At 41.6% G+C, this 18,689-nt stretch overlaps 1 protein-coding gene across 13 annotated transcripts in view; it reads left to right on the forward strand.

Moving 5' to 3' along the window:
- The window catches only part of MCTP2 (multiple C2 and transmembrane domain containing 2), a 526,866-nt gene that overhangs the window by 437,832 nt on the left and 70,345 nt on the right, over positions 1 to 18,689 (forward strand). For 12 of the 13 annotated variants that reach the window (XR_001594232.2, XR_001594234.2, XM_036232007.1 and 9 more), the window contains 4 exons: positions 383 to 547; positions 2,742 to 2,872; positions 12,129 to 12,315; positions 14,574 to 14,667. Coding sequence is in view for 11 of the 13 variants with exons in the window: in XM_036232007.1 (XP_036087900.1) it covers positions 383 to 547; positions 2,742 to 2,872; positions 12,129 to 12,315; positions 14,574 to 14,667 (577 nt within the window). In the remaining 2 variants the exon portion in view is untranslated. Of the gene's footprint in view, positions 1 to 4; positions 548 to 2,741; positions 2,873 to 12,128; positions 12,316 to 14,573; positions 14,668 to 18,689 lie in introns of those variants that run through there. The other variant, XM_036232009.1, reaches the window with a different exon arrangement.

An 18,689-nucleotide genomic window follows, 5' to 3' on the forward strand; every position in this document is an offset into this window, starting at 1 on the left:
ATTTAACGTCTCCCTCCAAAGCAGTGCCTTGTTCCTATAGCTCTATTTCCCAGAATGCCTTTCTTCCCTTCCTACTATTAAAATAGCCAAAGGCCCAGTCGAAGCGTTTCTAGGAGAGCTCTGGGTGGGAGTACAGGCCAGCGCCAAACGCACAAGGTGCTCACGTTCATCCTCCCCTATATTGCTACACGTCCAGCTCTTGAGAAGGAAATCGCATAAACCGTGATTGCAGGTTTTCACGGCCAATGAAGAATAATAGCACTGTCGCCAGGCAGGGAGGGCTCTTCATAATCAAATATCAAAAGCCGGAATGCCTGTGATTACCAAGGTCGCACTCGAGAATTATCAGCAAGTTGATCTGTCATCTTTATTCCCTGTGTAGTCCTCTTTGATACGTCACCTACGACTCTCAGACTCCTTGAAAAAGAACCAACTCTGGAACGGGATTATAAGCATAACTTTGTTGGAAGGAAAGAATGTCTCAGGAGGAAACATGGCAGAGATGTTTGTCCAGTTAAAACTGGGAGATCAGAGGTATAAAAGTAAGGTAAGTTCTGTCAATTTAAGGAGGACAATATCCTTCAAAATAAATCTAAAAAAAAAAAAAAAAGAAAAATATTTCCCACTCTAACTTTCACAAGACTGGAAGTAATTTATTTTAGCCCTCCTAACTATATTGGGATTATCCCAGAAAACAAAATAATTGTACAGATGCAGTCAATTAATATGGATATTCCATTGCTTAGTGTACTTTAATGCAGGAACTAGAGCTAGAGGAAGCTTACTGAGTAATAGATTTGAATGCATGATTTATTTTCATTTTGAAAATAAGTAAGCAAACTTTGTTTTGTAAAATGTGGGAAAAGATAACTAAATGTTTTCTAAATCCAACAAAAATAAAAGTAATATGTATGTAATATTCAGATTGCAATATTTAAGGTAACTAAAAATCTTTTCAAAATTATATAGTTTGCTTTTTCTTATTTGTTAGTATTTATACCAAAAATAGACTTCTAGTGTTCCTGGTTTTTTGCTGATAAAAAAAAAAAACAAAACTAAACTAAAGTATTGAAAGTGATTTGTTTTGAACAAAAGTAATAGCATTTTTAGCTGTCTTTAAGAATCAATCATCTTATTCTGCTGATCCAAATTCCATTATTTTTTAATCTTAGTAATTTGGTGTGGTTTTTATTTCAAAAACCATAGTCTCCAAACCATGGTAATTAATTAGTTTTACATAACTGTCAGACAGGAATATTTCTTATGTTTTATGGATCGAGGGAACGAGGGTACTTGAAAGTTAAGTCACTTGCCAAAAGCCACATAATAAAAAAAACATCAGTGGAAGATTTTGAAAATAGACCCAAGCATAGTTGCAGTTTCGGGCTTTCCCGTGTAGACGACATAACAGACGCAGACGAGTTGGAAGATGATTTAGGGGAGCTGAGAGGTTGTCTCTGCGGTACAATTTTTAGCGCAAAATCAAATATTGACCGTCTTTTACTCTAACACAAGGACTAGAGAATTGAAGCTCACACTGACAAACCGTTTATAAAGAATGTGAAAAATTGAGGGTGAGTTACGGCAGAAATATGAGGCAGATAATTATTGTAACCAGGTAGTTTCGGGCCATACCTCACAGAGAGTGAGCTCAGGGTAACCACATCCCTCCACTAAGATCCGTTTAGCCAGCCGGGGTCAGGCTAAGGATATATAGAAAAATTATTCATCGCCAGGCACATTTAGCCCTCTGGACTAAGGAGAAGTGTAGAATTAGTCCAATGTCTGCTACATTCCCCCTTGGGGGATATTGCATTTAATTTGTGGTCTAATAGTTTCTTTTTCCTTTGTGGTTTCTAAATTCTGTGATCTGATATATTAAGCCCGATGTGAAAAACAGCTTAAATGATGTTATGTGATGTTGGCTACAGCTGAGGTCCGACTTGTCCCTTTTTTCTCAGGCAGTACTAGCTGCCGCTAAGATTTAATAGTGGATGCTGTGCCCTGAGAGCCTGATCCTCGGTGGCCCGCATTTCTGCTCACTTGTCATTCACCATCTAAATCTCTGTGTAAATGAAACAAAAATGAAAATCCCGACAGTGAATCAAACGCATAAGCAGTTTGGAATCACTCTCGGAGAACACGAAAACACTTGTGGAATTTTCAGACCATCTCGTTAATTTTTAAATTTGGCTGCAGTGGAATTTCCTAATCTTTCTGTCCCTCTAGAGACTGGACCCAGTACACTCAGGTTTAGAAACAGACAGCAATATATAAGTTATGGGTTTCTTGCGTAATGCATCCGACAGATGTTAAGACCCCAAACTATTAATTTATACAGTTCTTAAGCCAGTGCTGAATGAATGTGCCAATAAAAATGTTACTTGCATTCGATTAACCAATTAATAGTATTTTCTGTGATAGGATGACTGTAAAATGTCTACTGAGATTTGTCATATATATTATATGTGTATTTATGTATGTGTAATTTATGGTTTCTTTTTTTAACTTAGTGGATGAATGATTAAATCTGGGGGTCGGCTAAAAGACTCGTGACGTTTTGCCAGTCCCCTAAACTTGGAAGTCCCTTTTTTTCCAAAAAGGAAAGTTTAACATTGTAAGGGACAGACAGGCGCGTCGTCACAGTCTTCTGCAGTTTAGAAATGAAATTATTGTGTGTAGCTGCTGTAGCGATGAATGGCATCTAAAGAAAATAAACATTATAACCGCATGTTTTCTAGACACTGTGTAAGAGTGCAAATCCGCAGTGGCGGGAAGAGTTTGACTTTCACTACTTCTCTGACAGGATGGGCATCTTGGACATTGAAGTGTGGGGAAAGGACAGCAAAAAGCACGAGGAGCGTCTGGGCACGTGAGTCCACTCTGCTTTCTAAGCGGCGGGAGCCGGGTCAGCGACCGGCTTCTGCAGCAGGCTGGTCTTTGTCAATTGGGCTTAGATGAAAACCTCGTGTTTTCATCCCAAGGAGCTAGAAGTAAGCTGGGCCTGAGCCTAGGGAAAACGTGTGCTTTTTAATTGGCAAACGTCATTTAGTATTGATTAAAGCAAGAAAATAGTATGTGTTTAGATACATTTCCAATGTACCCTGTAATTTTGGTTTTGCTACTTAGCGAAATACTATATAATTTAGTAACAATATGAAGCCAGGTGTCCCAAAATAATGGACAAATTTTCAATGTTGTTGATGGACTTTGTGGCAAACCATAATGAAATCTACTGAGGCCGGATCTATTTTTCTTTTATTTCTTTTACTTTGGACCCTCCCAATGTAATCAATTCAAATGTCACGGACAGTACTATGAGTATTACGGCTTCCTTGTGGGGTTGCAGTAAGAAAACCAGTAGATGAGATTGTGGCTGCACCGTGGCGGGCTCCCAGCAAGCACGAAGCAAGTGCCGGTGGGAGCGGACACCCTCTCTGACCCGAGCAGCCTGCGAGTCAGCAGCCTTGTGGGGTGCAGGAGGTTTACAGACGACTTCAGAGCAGCGGGATTCCGTGTTTGCAAGCTCGGAGTCCTTTCCGCCAGGTCTCTCTGCCTTTCATTCCTCCCGTATATGATTTGTCCACCAATCTTAAGTTTAGAACAGAAGTGTGTGAAAGGGCTTTCAACAGTCGCCTGTCATTTTTCTCAAACTAAGTTCTCTGGAAGCCTGAATTCAGGGAGATGCCTCCGATCACCCCTAGGAGAACGTGGGGTCTCCTGAAACCCACCCTGGGGCCAGAGCATCTCAGCTTTTACCTATTTAGAGTTCCATGCGAAGGGAGAGTTTTATTGCTGAAAACTACAGGTTAAAAAAAAAAAAAAGACCTCTTTTTTTTTTTTTATATATAGATGAGGAAATGCAGAGGCCTAGAAAAGTGATATATATATATATATATATATAAACAAACATAGAATTTAGAGGCAGAAGTGGGATGAGCCCCAAATAACCCGGGACCTGGTGCAGAACCTTTTCCATGTGCAATACTTCGCGCAGTGCCCGCCTGACACAGCGTGAGCCCTCCTTGCTGGTGCCACCCCATCCCACCTCAGCGGCTCGTCCCGAGAGAGGGAGACGCGTGGGGGGTTCGGAACCCACGGGCCATCCCTCTAATGCTTCTTCACCGACAAGCCTGTCACCCGGGACTGTCTGGCATATTGCAGGACGTCCCCTAAATCTGGCTGTCACCAACCCGACCCTGCTGACTTTCCCCAATTATCATGTGGAAGATACTCACACCCCAAGAAGCACAGCACATGCGCACTGACTGCATCACGCACGCGCAGACACCCCCCAGGAGGGCAGCGCTGGCTCCAGTGGAGACCCGGGCGCTTCGTCCTCCACGCCTCGTAGGCCTGGTCGCATTGCTTGGCGCAGCCCCCTGCTCCCCAGCTCCATGCTTGTCTAGCAGGGAGCAGTCATGGCTTCACTGGCTGTCTGCTGGACCGGCTTCCTGCTCTCCGGTAGCAAACTAGCTCGTGGGCCACTCCAGCTCACGCGACAGGCCCGGCTGTGGCCCAGCAGTTCACAGATGTTACCCGTCAGATTTCTAGCTCGGTCTCATCTCTCCCTCCTCCACGTACACAGGGTCACTGAGACACCTCAGACGCTTGTCAGTACCCCCGACCCTTGTCACCTCTGTGACGTACCGGTGCCCTGCCGACACCCGCTGGTAGGAGGGTGAGAAACTTGGTGCCAGCGCACGGAGCAGGGATGGGTTATGTAAATGTGCGCGCGCAGAGAACTCCGCGTCCCGAGGCGTCATCGGAATGGGCAGCATTTGGACCTCCGGTGGTGAACGGCCCACGTTTGATTGTAGCTGGTACCAAGCACAACGCCCTCTTCATTTCACAAGCCACTGCGCCGTCGTGTTTCTTTCTCATGATAGGAAACGCTTTTCCCAATGAGTGTTCAGTTTCTGCACAGACACAAAAACTAATTTAAGATGTCCCCGCCATTCCATGTTTTGGCATTTGGGTATTCATTTATTATTTTAACCATTTCCTGTTTGTAACTTAGAAGTATACCTGCCCTAGTATCTATTCTGTCCTTCCTCTTCGTGGATTTTAAAGGACTTTTTTTTTTTTTTTTTTTTTGAGGGGGGCCGGTATCCTCTTCCTTTTTCCTCTCCTGAGGTACAAAAAGTAACAAAAGCATCTCTCGGGAGCTGATTACACAGCAGTACTCGGCAGCAAACTTCCAGGGCGCTGAGACCTCCCTAATATATTTACTGTTTCTCAGAGTTAAAGGAGAGATTGTTGTAGCATTTGCATATTGCAGACCAGTTCCTTACTCTTTCTTCTTATTTTAAACTTTTCCCCCTCATTTTATCTAATTTTTGTTGTTATAATTCCAAGGCTCGGTTGTTTTATCTCCCAACTGTTGGAAACACCTTTTTGTATCAGGATTACTTCTTACCGTGCGAATGAGTTTTACCCGTCTCCCAAGTCCTGTCGCGTAACACCAATGCTAAGAATGTAAAACTCTGCATGGCCTCTGAGGAAATTCTTGTCAGTGATACTTCCCCTCGTAGGCGGTTTGGCATGAAGGAAGGAACAGCAGCCTCTGAGCTGGACATCCTGAGCTTGCTGGTAACCACATGGCCTGTGAGCCGTGTGACCTTGGGCAGTGAACTCCTTGTGGAATCTGGTTCCCTGCCTGAGCGATGGGGTCTCTGGCCAACCGGCAGAGTCACCGTGACTATCAGCAACAATGTCTATTTGATGCCTACGTATTTCTGAGCTCTCCACTGGTAGATGTCATTATTACGATGAATTGTGAAAATTTTCCAAATGGTTACCTTAGATCCCCACAACATTTACAACTGAAATCATGCCATTTAAGTACATGAAATGTGACTAGTTAAGTTTAGCTTTTTTTTTTTCAAAACAGTATAGACATTTTAAATATTTTTAAATTGAAGAGACCAGTGAATTTCTTTGAAGACATAGTGAGAAGGATGTTTGTTGACTGAAGGACCAAACGGTGTAAGTTAGTCTGAACAATGCTGGGTTTTGTAGCTGTGGATCAAAAGCTGGAACACGGGTCGGCTATGTGAGAAAAATCACATTGGCATTGGTGGGTTGCTAGCTTGGTGGCAGTTAGACATGGTCCTGCCTGGCAGCCAGCCGCGTCTGGGTTCTCCGGAGTCATTTGGAGCTTTGTGAAATCCCACATCATGATGCACCTGAGTCCACCGGTAACCTCTGAGGACGTCAGGGCTGGTGAGACGAAGGAGGTCGAGCAGTTCCAACGTCCCCTGGAACAATGGGGTCTATTAGCTCTAGAGTTTATTAATGAGCAAAAAAAAAAAAAAAAAAAAAAAGACCGTCTCTGATCTTAGAGTCTATCAGTCACCCAGAGACAGTGCAATTTTGGTGAGGGGAGTAAGAAACAAAGCTAAGATTAACCCGTTCCAACTGTTAAAAAAAAAAAAGGCAAGAATATAAATTATAGACTCCCCCATGGTCAACCGGTACCCTTTCAAAATAATCATATCACTTTCTGGAAGTATATATTACATTTCAAGGTGGTGCTAGAGATTAATTTGTTATACTGTAGTCTAGACTTAATTTAAGAATGAGAACGCTCAAGCCCATTTTAACGGGGCTGCCTCAGAGTCTCAACCCTCAGGCCCACAGGGTGCCTTAGAAAGTGACTCTGACATTCTACCCGTTTATTAGTGACCCCGATGCTGTGGAAACTCAGGGCTGGGCTCTTTCTCTGGACAAATTGCACTCCATGTCGTCGATCTGCTTTTACAACCGGGCTTGACACGTTCACCGTTTTCTTCCTGTTCTCCTCCTTCCTTAGCCTCTAAGATTTACAGCTTTTAAAACTGTAACACTCTTTTCTGCCCCTTGCATTTAAGTTAAAAGCTGACCAGTCTGTAATATAAAACATAGAATTATGGTAATGAATAAGAGGTTAAAAGCTATCATGGCAAGTGAAACTTGAGCTGGTTTGGCTGACTGATATGGTAAAATTATGTGTTGAATTAAAACATTAAAATGCTGTGGGATTAATGGAGAAAGACAAGAACAGGAGGTCAGAAAGAATGCTACGTCAGCACATTAACTGCCTGTGGACTAAAGAGGATAGCTTTAATATACGCCTGTTGCAGAGGAAAAAAAAAGTAATTTAGCCCTTGTTTTCTTCGTGTGAATAGAACCATGAACTTTTCAAACTGGGAGGTACCTAGTAAATATATTTCCATTCCTGTCTTACGTAGAGGGGGAAATAGAGACAGCCAAAGATTTAGATCATTAGCTAAAAAGCACTAGCTTTATAATTTGGACATTTTGATCTTGAGTTTTGTTATATCGCAGGTAATCCTTTGTTCATCTTATTCAACAGATATAGAGCACACCGTGTATCAGACAGTCTGCCAAGTGCAAGGGTTAAGGGGGAAATGGCATGGGCATGGGTCCTATCCCAGGCACTAGTAAGTTTTGGGCCACAGCCATTCAGCAGGCGGTGCCTCGGGGGTGGGAGGGGGTGGCTTCTTGGAAGAACAGAGGTCTGAGCTGAGCCCCGTCAGATGGGAGGTAGTTAACCCTACAAGGACGTTGGAGACGAAACTTCCCAGAAACGTGGGCAACATGGGCAAAGGCCTAGAGAGGAGGGGAGATCACATTCTGAGAGGCTCGGAAGGGATCGAGACGGGTGGGTGGGGCCGCGACGTGATGGGAGAGAGCCGAGCAGCGTGAGGTCACAAAGCCTGCAGATTCCACCGCCTGCAGATCAGCCATGGCAGCTCCTCCTCTCTAGGCAAAAACTCATTGGTGACTCTGCTCTTTCGTTTCTGTAATGTAAAGCTTGTTATCATAGTGGAGCTGTTATTAACGGAATGTTTTATGGTCTGGTCTTGGAAGGAGAATTTCTCGGTCACCTACGGGCCAGGGTGCAGCACCTTCGGAATGGCCATCCAAATATCGCCACCTGCCTCGCACACGAGGTCACACATGATGCCACGGGCACAGATCTGATTTGCTAATGCGCGTCAGTCACATGGCTTACATAGATGCCCTGAGCATGTGTCTTCCACATCGGTCTAGCAGATGGAAGAACAGCTTCATGAGGTTTATTGCTTTATCATATATTTTATTTACAAACACATCGTTGGCTACATCGGCCAGGGTTTCTTGGGCTATGGCGAGTCAAAAGTTATTTTTAAAAAAATTATTGTTGGGTCATCATCTCTGAGACCTTTACCAATGTGTTTATACTGTCAGCAGTCGATCTTGTAAATTTTTAAAATACTTCCATTGGTGTAATTCACCACCTCTAAATTATTAGCATTTCTCTAGGTCAGCGGGCATCAGCAAACTAGGCCTGCTCGGCCATGCCCAGATGGCTGCCTGGGGTTTTTGCGTAAAGTTTTATCGGAAGACAGCCTCGTTCATTTGTTCACATCGTCTATTACTGCTTTCATGCTACAAGGGGAGAGTTTAGCAGTCGCAACAGAGATCATATGGGCCCACAAACCAGAACTATTACTTTCTAACCCTTCATAGGAAAAATGATCTAAGTGCCCATCATTTATTAAAGTTGGCGTGACTTTTTAATGATACTTGAAAACTTCATTATGAGAGCCTTTACACCACATATCAGAAAACTAAGTTTCTTTTTCAAAGAAAATTCGCATCTACACTAGTAAGCTAAGTTTTCATAAATGCTCATAAAAGGTCGCCGTTTGTGTAGAGTTTGGGAAGAAATTTAGGGGATGAAAGAAAAAGAATATATAATGACATCTGTAAAATTCTGGAACAGCACAGTGAGTGAGTAGTGTTAAAAGAAATGAGAAAGAAGGAAGGATTCCTGTGTTTGGATACGCCCGGGAGGCTGGGCGGGTCTGTCGTCCGGGCATTAGTGGAGGCTAATGCTGCACTCTGCCCACAACAGTTAACTACAGATCAAAGAAATCCTTTTAAAGAAGAGCCGATTCTGTAGCGCTTCATTCAGTAGCACCTAAAAAGAGTTAAGAGATCGAACAAACTATTTACTATTTTCTCAGGGTAGAGTCTGGCACACTGTAGAAAATGAAAGAAGCAGCCTCGGATTCTCCTTTCAAGATTTTTATCCCAAACATGTATTTAATGAATGTATTTCAGAATGTTTATATCGTAAGGATTCCAGATTTTAGCGTACTTATCTTTACTTGAGCCTAAAAATAAAACTCGTTCACATGATACTTACCTCTCTGTAGAAGGTTTGATGAGTATTGTAGTAAAAGTGTCTGAAATTCTGAAAAAGTCCTTGTGTAAAAAAAAAAAAAAAAATGTTCTACTGCTTTTGCCGAAAATACAGTCACCCCTTTCGAGCCTGGGGTTCTTCCAGCCTCTCGTTAACCTCCAGAGGTTCTGGTTGTCCTTCACACGTGAGGATGGGCTGGAGCGATGTGGACCGAGACTGAAATAGAGTAAAATGGTGGCCCGGAGGACAGGGTTTTGCATGAAATTCATTTCTTGTTACTCCTGTCTTTTCTCCTTTTTTTTTTTTTCCTCCCCAGAATGTGGGAATAAATGGGGAAGCCAGATGGATGGAAGAGATTGAGAGAGCAGTTCAGTTGTAGAAGGTTTATAGGAAGTCAGCTTTGGAGGGAGGCTGGTTGATAACCGTCCAGAGGAGGTAGCTTTAAATGAATTCTTTAAGACCTAAGACATCAATCCACAGGATGGGTCAGGGACCCTAAGAGGCTGGGTCATAACCCACATGCGGAGGATCAAGGTTTAGTTTTGATTGACATGATGCTGACACATCAGTTTAATTTGCTCTTTCAAGTCCCCAGAGAGTAAAAGTAAGTATTTGGCTGAATTCTCTCATTAATTAACTGAGAATGTAAAATCCATTCAGTTTGTGCTGTGAAACCCTCAATCTGTTGTTTACGGGGCTCTTTTATCTAAAATAGGCAGAGCTATTTCCATGTAAGTGTTCCTTTTTCATTATCCAAGTAATGTTTAAAAACGAGGTAGGTACAGAAGTTTCCCAGTAGACAAATGACGGAAAGTTTGTGAAAATGTGTAATTTTCTGAGAAGAAACCCACTGTTTGCTTTGCATTTCGTCTGGTACATTACTCATCTTTTGTTTAAAAAAAATAAACTGCTCTGTTCGAGTACGTTATACCTTTAGATAGTCACCGAGGGAGTTGGTAAAGTTATTGTAAATATGCTAATATTATTCACAGTCCTTTTAGATGACTTTTTAGAATTAATGTTGTCCATTTTGAATTAATCTAGGAAAAATTTTATTATTACCTAATTATGCGTTATTAGACGCCCACACATTTGTTGCTCTTGAGCTCTTGTTTAAGTAACTTTTGGTTGTGAAAAAAACAGCAAAACTACTACCACAACAAAATGGCAAATTTTGAAGGACAAAAATAAATGGCCATTATTAATGATATTAAAACGAATGTGCCCTAAATAGTTTACTGCTAATTTAGACTAATGAAAGTGACCACCAGAGGCAATTTTTACAAATTTTCATCTTCTGTCTTTCCACAAGAGCTTTATTAAATGAAAGTGTATATAACAATGTAAAATAATGCTTAGTAAACTGCTATATTGGTTAAAAATTTGAGGGTACTTCATTTTGTAGAAATGTTATAGTTAAAGCAAAAATTTTTTTTCCAAGCAAAATTAATTCCCCACTTACATACTTGCATATGGAATAAAAATATTTAGTAAACCCTCTTTTCACAATAATAAGCTTAAACTTTGAAAGGCCCCTTATTACACTAGAAAAACAATTTGTTTTGATTCAAATCATAGAGGATTCTTTTTTTTTTTTGTAATACATCTTTAGTAGAAATATGAAATGAATTGATCACATGCAAAACCTCTTCTCATAACTGGGGTCACCGTGTTAATCAGAAAATAAACACCAACATATATTGAATTTTATCAGTATCTGTCAATATTAAAGTGCTTTCATTCTCTAGCAAAAATTGGTATAGACTTTTAACATTATTGATATTTTCCTTTTTAATTGGGAAGGTGATCGCAAGCTTTCTTTCAAATTTATTAAATTGGAACTTTTTATGTATTTTCATGGCTAGTAAGTGTCATTGTTTTATATTGTATTAGGCAAGTCTACTCCTTCTAATTATATGCACGCATACAGAGTCCACTGAAAATTTAGGGTAAGAATCCACCCTGGTCACACATTATGAGAGGCAGTGCTTTTCATAAAGTCTTGAATATTCATCTTATTTAATAAATATGGAGGGCAAGTGAGAATCAATCTCTCTCTCTCTCTCTCTCTCTCTCTCTCTCTCTCTCTCTCTCTCTCTCTCTCTCTCTCTCTCTTTCACCCTCCTGCGGTCCAAGGCAGACCCAGAGTGTTCAGTGCTAAAGCAAGTAAGTGGCTTAGCACTTCGGCCGCCCTCTTTGGTGTTGGCTTCTGTATCGAAATGTATTTGAGGTTTTCAACATCCCCGAACATTGGCTGTTAAGGGGTGGAAAACATGCAATTTATAGCAGATGGGGCCGCCTTTCCTGGCAGCGCTGCCGAAATGGGATCAATCAACAGCACTTCATGCTCCATTTGTCCAGAAACGAAAGCCACCCGGGGAAACCCTGCGGAACCGTGCCTATTAGGAAAACACCTTAACACGTTTCTTTAAATAAAAATTCGCCAGTTGGCATTAATCTGGAAGAAAATGGTTTTTTCATTAACCCTCTCCCACTTACATGTCTCTTGTCTTTTCTCATTTTTTTTTCGGAGCCTTTATTCTCTTTGTTGGCAAAAGACAAAGCACGGAGAAGTCATTTAGAGCCCTAACGCTTAAACTTTGAAACTTTTTTCCCCTCTCATTCCCGATCTCATTGTCTTTCTGCAGATCTCATTTGGCAAAGATCCAACTCTTCTCTTCCATTTGCCATTCTGTCCATGCTGCCTTCTCTTTAATTTTTTTTTTTCTTTACTTCTTCCTCGCCTTGATTTTAAAGTGTGCTAGGCTGGGAGTGAGTTTTGCAAGACAGGGAGCCCCTGCAACCTTCATTGCTTGATAAACCCGTGCCCAGACCGAGCGAGGTTTCAGAGACGATGAAATAAAGAAATGCTTTGGAGCCTCCACAGCGGTCACGTGTTAATCACTCTCTCCGCTTCCTGTAACTTCTCCAGGTGTAAAGTGGACATCGCGGCCCTCCCACTCAAGCAGGCCAATTGCTTGGAGCTGCCACTGGACAGCTGCCTTGGGGTTCTCTTGATGTTGGTCACACTTACTCCCTGCGCGGGAGTCTCCATCTCGGACCTGTGTGTGTGCCCCTTGGCAGACCCCAGCGAAAGAAAGCAGATTGCCCAGCGATACGTGAGTGCTTCGCCTTGTTATACGCTCCCCTCCCCTCCTCTCCCTCCCCCCCCACCACTTCTGAGTTGCTCCAAACTCTCTGAGATGAAAAACTGCATAAAAAGAGATCTTTGTCTAAAGTTCAATGGCATTGCTCATAAAACAAGACATCAGACCTAGAAGTCACTGCATTAGCGAGAAGGTGAACGTAGATCAGAGTCTGCCTTCTTGCTATTTGAAAAGCCAACAACAGTATTTTGAATGTTTAGTTTTCAGGATCTCTTTGGAGAAAATGGAATTCCTCGAGGGGGCAAACTGTTGTTTAGCATGTCTGCATAGGTAAATAGGAATTTTAACAGAAGCTCACAAAAGTAGCCTTGTTTTAAACTACCATGAATGAATGTTCGCTGTATGACAGGTACTCCTCTAGAACCTCAGAGTCAAGTGAGAGAGTGCTCGTGCCTTTAAAGCAAAGCAAAGCCCTAGGCAAGCACGACAGGCTGTTCCGTGCCACGCTGCGTATTATTGGCAGTGAGACTTTTGCCTAAGTAGTTGCCATGTGCTTAAAAGCCGACTCAGCACTTTCAAATCAAGTGGCTTTGTCCCCTTCGTGTGTTATCTGCATCCTGTTTTTATCCCGTCCTCTTCATAAATTGGTACATTTATTTTGTTGCCACGCACAGAATGCGGGCTTTACGACAGTGACGCGAACGGGAAGCGAAGACGAATCCCTGTTTAATGGGAGTGTTGTCCTCGGCATGCACTTTAAGTGCCTCCAAAACCCTTCGCCGGACAGGTGTATTGATCAGTCGAAAAATTCTTTATCTTCGGGAGTATGAAACCTCGCCACCCATCTCACTGTCAGAACAGATTCTGCACGGGAGTTTGGCATCCTCCAAGGATGTTTCAACAGAATCCACCGTTAATATGTTTTTCTCATGACTTTAGTTAAGCAAATGGAAATTCGCTGGTAAAAAATAAAATGTTTCCCCATATTTTCCCATGGATAAACTGCAAAATTTACCAAATTCCTGAGGAGCGTCATGGATTTATGGTATGACACTGAATAAGATTATAATGACCGCTTTGAATAATGCCTTCAGGATTTGCAAAGCACTAAATGAAAAGAGGTTGAAAGAGGCTAATCAAAATAAAAATATCTAGTTTTTTTTTTAGGTACTGAGCTGGCCAGAGGGAAAGAATCCTGGATTTTTTAGGTCATAAGAGTAGATGGTCTTTAAAGGCATTTCCACCTCTAAGCCATAAAAGTATTTTATTTAAAATGTTTTCATCTTAGCTTAAACACTAGTTTTTGTTGTTGTTTGTTTGTTTGTTTGTTTGTTTTAGGTTGAAAATACAGAGCAGAAACAGCTTTTAAAATTCTTAGATATGGTGCATATTAGGCTAGGGAAACCTTAACTTATTAAGCTTTTGTTATTCTACTCTGAAGTGCTTCAATAACAGGGATTTTTCTATCCTTCCCTAAATCCCCGAGGTCCGCTTATCACAGGTTTTAGTTATCTAATGACGGTGGGAATGCTTTCTCCAAAGGTTTGAAAGCAGCATCTCTTTCCCATGGATGTGTTTTGGAGGTGTGCAAAGAGACAGTATTTCCTCCTCCCTCTCGTGCACAGTTTCTGAAGGATGTGATGTACATAGACATCTAACTATTGCTGTGCGTGCCTAAGAATTATCAGTACATACAAGCTTTGGCTCATGTAAACCCAAAGTTAACGTCAGTCCAGGGTGATACTTAATGCTCAGTTTCTAATTTATTGAGCCAGTTGAAACTTGGACCACCAAATTCACTCTATTTCCATCCCTTGCTCTTTTCAATGGTAATAAGTATCTATGCAGGATCCAGGTCCAGGCCTCTTGTATGCATAAAGTTCGTACTAACTGGGCTGGGATAATGGTGCCTTTCTGGGTGATTTCAAAGTTTCATTAGAGAGAAAGAAGGGGGAAAAGAGAGTAAATGCAGTTCCACGCACATTTTCCCGGTGGGGTGCCTGCGCTTTCACCAGGGGGCGATGTTGAAAGTAGATCGTTACGTGTTTGTAATCTGTTCCTGTTGAAGCTGTCGGTAATTAATTCTCAGTCAGTTTGAATCTGGTTGCCGCTGATGCCTGTCGACTGATGGGATGCATTGCGGAACCGTCCCAAGCACCGCCTGAGAAAGGTGGCGGTAAATCTAGAACGCACTTTCTGTAGGACTGTGTGTCATCACACAGGGCATGAGAAAGCCATTTTCACAGACAATCTCCGTTCCTCCCCCTCAGGGCCTCCGAAACTCCCTGAGGGATATGAAGGACATCGGCCTTTTGCAAGTGAAGGTGTTAAAGGCGGTGGATCTCCTGGCAGCAGACTTCTCAGGTATAGGACGTTTGTTTGCATTCTGCACTCACTGTTTTTAATGGTTCCTGCTTTGAAATGATCTTATCGAAGAAGAGCATATGTTTTAGTAAACAGAAGCATGCACCCAGCAATCATGTTCTTTCCAATAGAGCATGGAAGACGACAACGCGGGCGAACGATTTTTCACTGAATGCACGTTTTTCACAAAATTATTTCTCGTCAGGTGGTTTTACTGTGATTCAATAGTGTTCTAGTCCATGTGGTTTTCAGAGCTATTTCTGGATTCTTGGTGTCATGACTTCTTTAATGTTTCGATAAGCCTTTTTTCTATGGTACCTCGAAGACAGATTCGGCATCCTTCCTTGGGCCCCTTGCAGTGTTCGTGCTCAGGGTTTCCTTCTTGACAGTATTACGAGCCCGTGGTTTGCAAATCTGAGCTTGAAAGTGGATCTGGCTGGTTCTTCTCTGTAACAGTGACCCAAGTCTTGGCCACAGGACCACTTTGCAGTGGATGTTGTTTTGTTCAGAGTTTCTCTTGAAATTTTAGACATCCACTAGAGTAGACTTGCTTTGTGCTCAATTACGCTTGATGGAGGGGAGAGTAATCCAGAAGCTCCATTCTACCTGGAGGGGGCCTCTCCACTGACTGCCATGGTGATGCATTTTTTTTTTCTTTTAAATCTCCTATTTTTAGAATGTGGTCTTATCCTTTGTTTCTGACAGAAACAATCCATTGAATTGAACCTCCGAACTTCTGAGGCTGAGTTTGAGGAAACTCAAACTTTGGAAAAGAGAATTTTAATTTTAAGCACTTTATATCACAAAAATGATGGAAAATCTAAACTTAGTTTTAAAAAAGTTCTTTTGCACCCCCTTGCCCCTCCCCCAAAAATGAACCAGTAGAATTCACTGAGGTATAAACTCCTGATAGGCCATCTCACTCTTAAGGGAGTGCCCAGTGGGAAGAACTAAAAATGCTTTTTGGCAAATACAAACATAAAACATCTCAGGGTTGTAAATGAAATACTCAAATGATTACCTTTAATAATCATTAATTTAGTTTCAAATATTTATGATCTTATATTGATTTAAAATTTTTCTTTTGTTTCAAAACATACAGTTTATGAACACACTTAATTCAAATATTTCGCTAGTGCCTTTATTATATTAGTAGCTTTGCTAGCACTAAAGCACATTTAGAGTTATCTTCCAGTTTTCCAGAGCCAATTGTTTTTACTTCCATCTAAACGTTTAGATACAGCACTTTTTAAACCTACGATTGTTGATATCTCAGGAAATATTGTCTCAATCTCAATATTTCCAAAAATTCTTTCTGCAGTTGTGTATTTCATGATCTTTGTAAAGACCCGAATATAAGGAATCATTTTGGGGGACAATGCCGGCATCATTTCGTTGTTTTCTTTAGATTCGGGATGTTCAGCAGATAGATCTAGAGTGGATGGAGAAGAGTCCCAAAGGATGAGTACCAAAGCAGTTAGAAATCAGATGATACCGCGGGCCCTGACGAAATGCCCAGTGCTTTCCTATCTCTGTATTATTTATGAGAAAATCCACAATACCAAATCATCATAATAGCTGGTACTTCAAGTTTGTTTCCACTGAGAGTCAGAATACTTGATAGAGCAGAAGTCCAAGGGGGCAGATCCTGGCCGGGGTCCATGTGAAGTTTAAGCTTACAGTCCTAGAGAAGGAATTGAACGCACTTGGTAAACTCTGCTGTCAGCGGTTTGCCAGTTTTATAGTTTTCTATATCTTTGCCAGTACCAAGTAGAAAAAAAAAATCGATTACTCATACCACTGTGATCGAAGTGGAAGGGTATGCCTCATTAGTGATTATCGATGTTATGATTATATAGTCATAAACAGAAATTAAACTGGAGAAACTGAATCCTCATCATGTTGCTAGTATTTTAGAACATTAGAGTAATATATGTATATATTACATACATAATACATATATAATATATACACACATGTACTAAGGGGAATTTACTTCCCATTAAAAAATTAAAAATATTTTTCTATAAAGAAAAAAATTAGTATAGCTTTTCAAACAAAATCTTTGTTTATTACTAATATTAAGATATTTACAATAAGTACAGTCTTCAATGCTCTAATGTAGAAAAAAGATATATTTATTGATTTTTTCAAATTCTTTTATAAACATTCTATTTTATTGTGTGATAGAATCTGTTCAGTATTAATACATTTAGATTTATAGATAGCTTGGCATTTTTTACATGCCTGACATTTGTTTGTATATAAGTAAGAAGACTTTTTATTTTAAAGAATCTCAAGTAATCTATCTTCTTTTGCAGTCCATCCCTCTAAAATTGGTAAAAGATATTTTAATGTTCTCCATAGTCAGTATTATATATAGATAGCCATACATAGTTATTCTAATAGAAGAGCCTGTCAGATATTTCTATTAGAGCTCATCTCACAAACACCTTGCGCCCCATGTAACCTAAACTTTTTAAGCGGTAGGTCATCCAGTCCGATGTCATTATTCCTGAAGTAAACCAGGCCACAGCCTTGATTCACGAAACATGATAAATTGTGCTTTGAGACTCAAGGTGAGCATAGCTGTAATGTTTAATGAGACCAACGTGCTTCACTCAGCCGCTGCTAGTCTAAAAACTTAGCTGTTCTGAAAAGAAAATGACCACGTTCTAATGATTAAATGAGAGAGAGGAACGTTTTGTCCAGGACGAAGCTGAGGAACGATGAGCATGTGAGGCTCTCCTGTCTACAGCGGAGGCCCTCGGAGGGCCCTCTTCTACTTGGCCAGGAATCATCAGACTCTTGAATTAATAGCGCTGGGAAGAATGCAAAGCTTATTTCATAGACTATAAAAAAGATAATAAAGAGGACAGTAGGTAAATAGAAAAATTGTTTGAATACTGAAATGCTTTCCAATCAGAACTGTATCTCAGTACGAATGATGACGTTTATCTTGCCTGTTGAGAGAGCAGCCCGGGAGGGAGGACGCTGTTCGTGATGGTCAACACACTCACGGGAAACTTATCGGAACTGACAGACTATTGCGAGGAAGCTGCTGGAATCGTGACGTGTAGGGGTCACCTCCGCATCTCGGTATCGAAGCCGTCCTGGCCACCCAGTGCGTGACGCGCCTGCCGGAACTCAGTGCCTCGTCAGCGACTCTTCTCTCATGTTCTTAACATCAAAGTGTGGGACAGGAAGAGACCAGCACAGCATATGGTATAGGTTGCAATAGTCCTAGCTCAATATTCAGGCTCCTATCACTACAGTAATCCGTATACCATGACGAGAAGCTGAAGAATTATCAGGAAGCAATGAAGGAGCAAAACTGGAAATACCATCTTTACTCATAATTTGGAGTTACTCGTTGCCATGGACATTTCTTTCCTCCTTGTGACTTTTCGGCACTTTTTGCCATATAAAAATCCACCCATCCAAGTGCAAGAAATTTTCAGACATATCCGGATCTTCTTGGCTTATTGGTGGTCAGGTTGTCGCTTGGACCCTTTCTCTTTTTTCCAGTGTTAATAAGATGACTACCGAATTAACATCATCTGAAAATATCAGAGGAATGGAGAAGACACTGTGTTTTCAGCCAAGGAAAAAAGCAGGTTATTAAGAAAAAGCCTTATTTGATAAATGACCAAGATAGGGTCCACAACAGTGCCCGGTCCGGAGTACAACGACGTATTTTACTAGTTCCAGAGTGCCCCCCGGTCCAGTGTCCCAACTGCGTTTTAAGTTCGCCTCAACTTAAGGGACGTTAGGTGGCTGGTGTGTGTCACCAACGCAGACCTGGACCTTGCTCAGAATCTGGGTGGCGTTTCCAGTGTGCCGGTTCCCCGGCAGCGCCTTCAGGGGGAGCTCTCGGTCTGTTCTCCACGCAGGATTGGTCTGTCATGACTGGTAAAATTCTCCATCCCCGCGTTGGTCCCCGAGCCCTTTCCGTGCGCTGCGACTCATGCCTTCAGTGAGTCAGCGAATCAGTTCAGTGAAGATTAGTCCCCCTTTTCTTT

Source organism: Rousettus aegyptiacus, unplaced genomic scaffold (assembly GCF_014176215.1).
Source record: "Rousettus aegyptiacus isolate mRouAeg1 unplaced genomic scaffold, mRouAeg1.p scaffold_m13_p_14, whole genome shotgun sequence".
NCBI classification, from domain to species: Eukaryota; Metazoa; Chordata; class Mammalia; order Chiroptera; family Pteropodidae; genus Rousettus; species Rousettus aegyptiacus.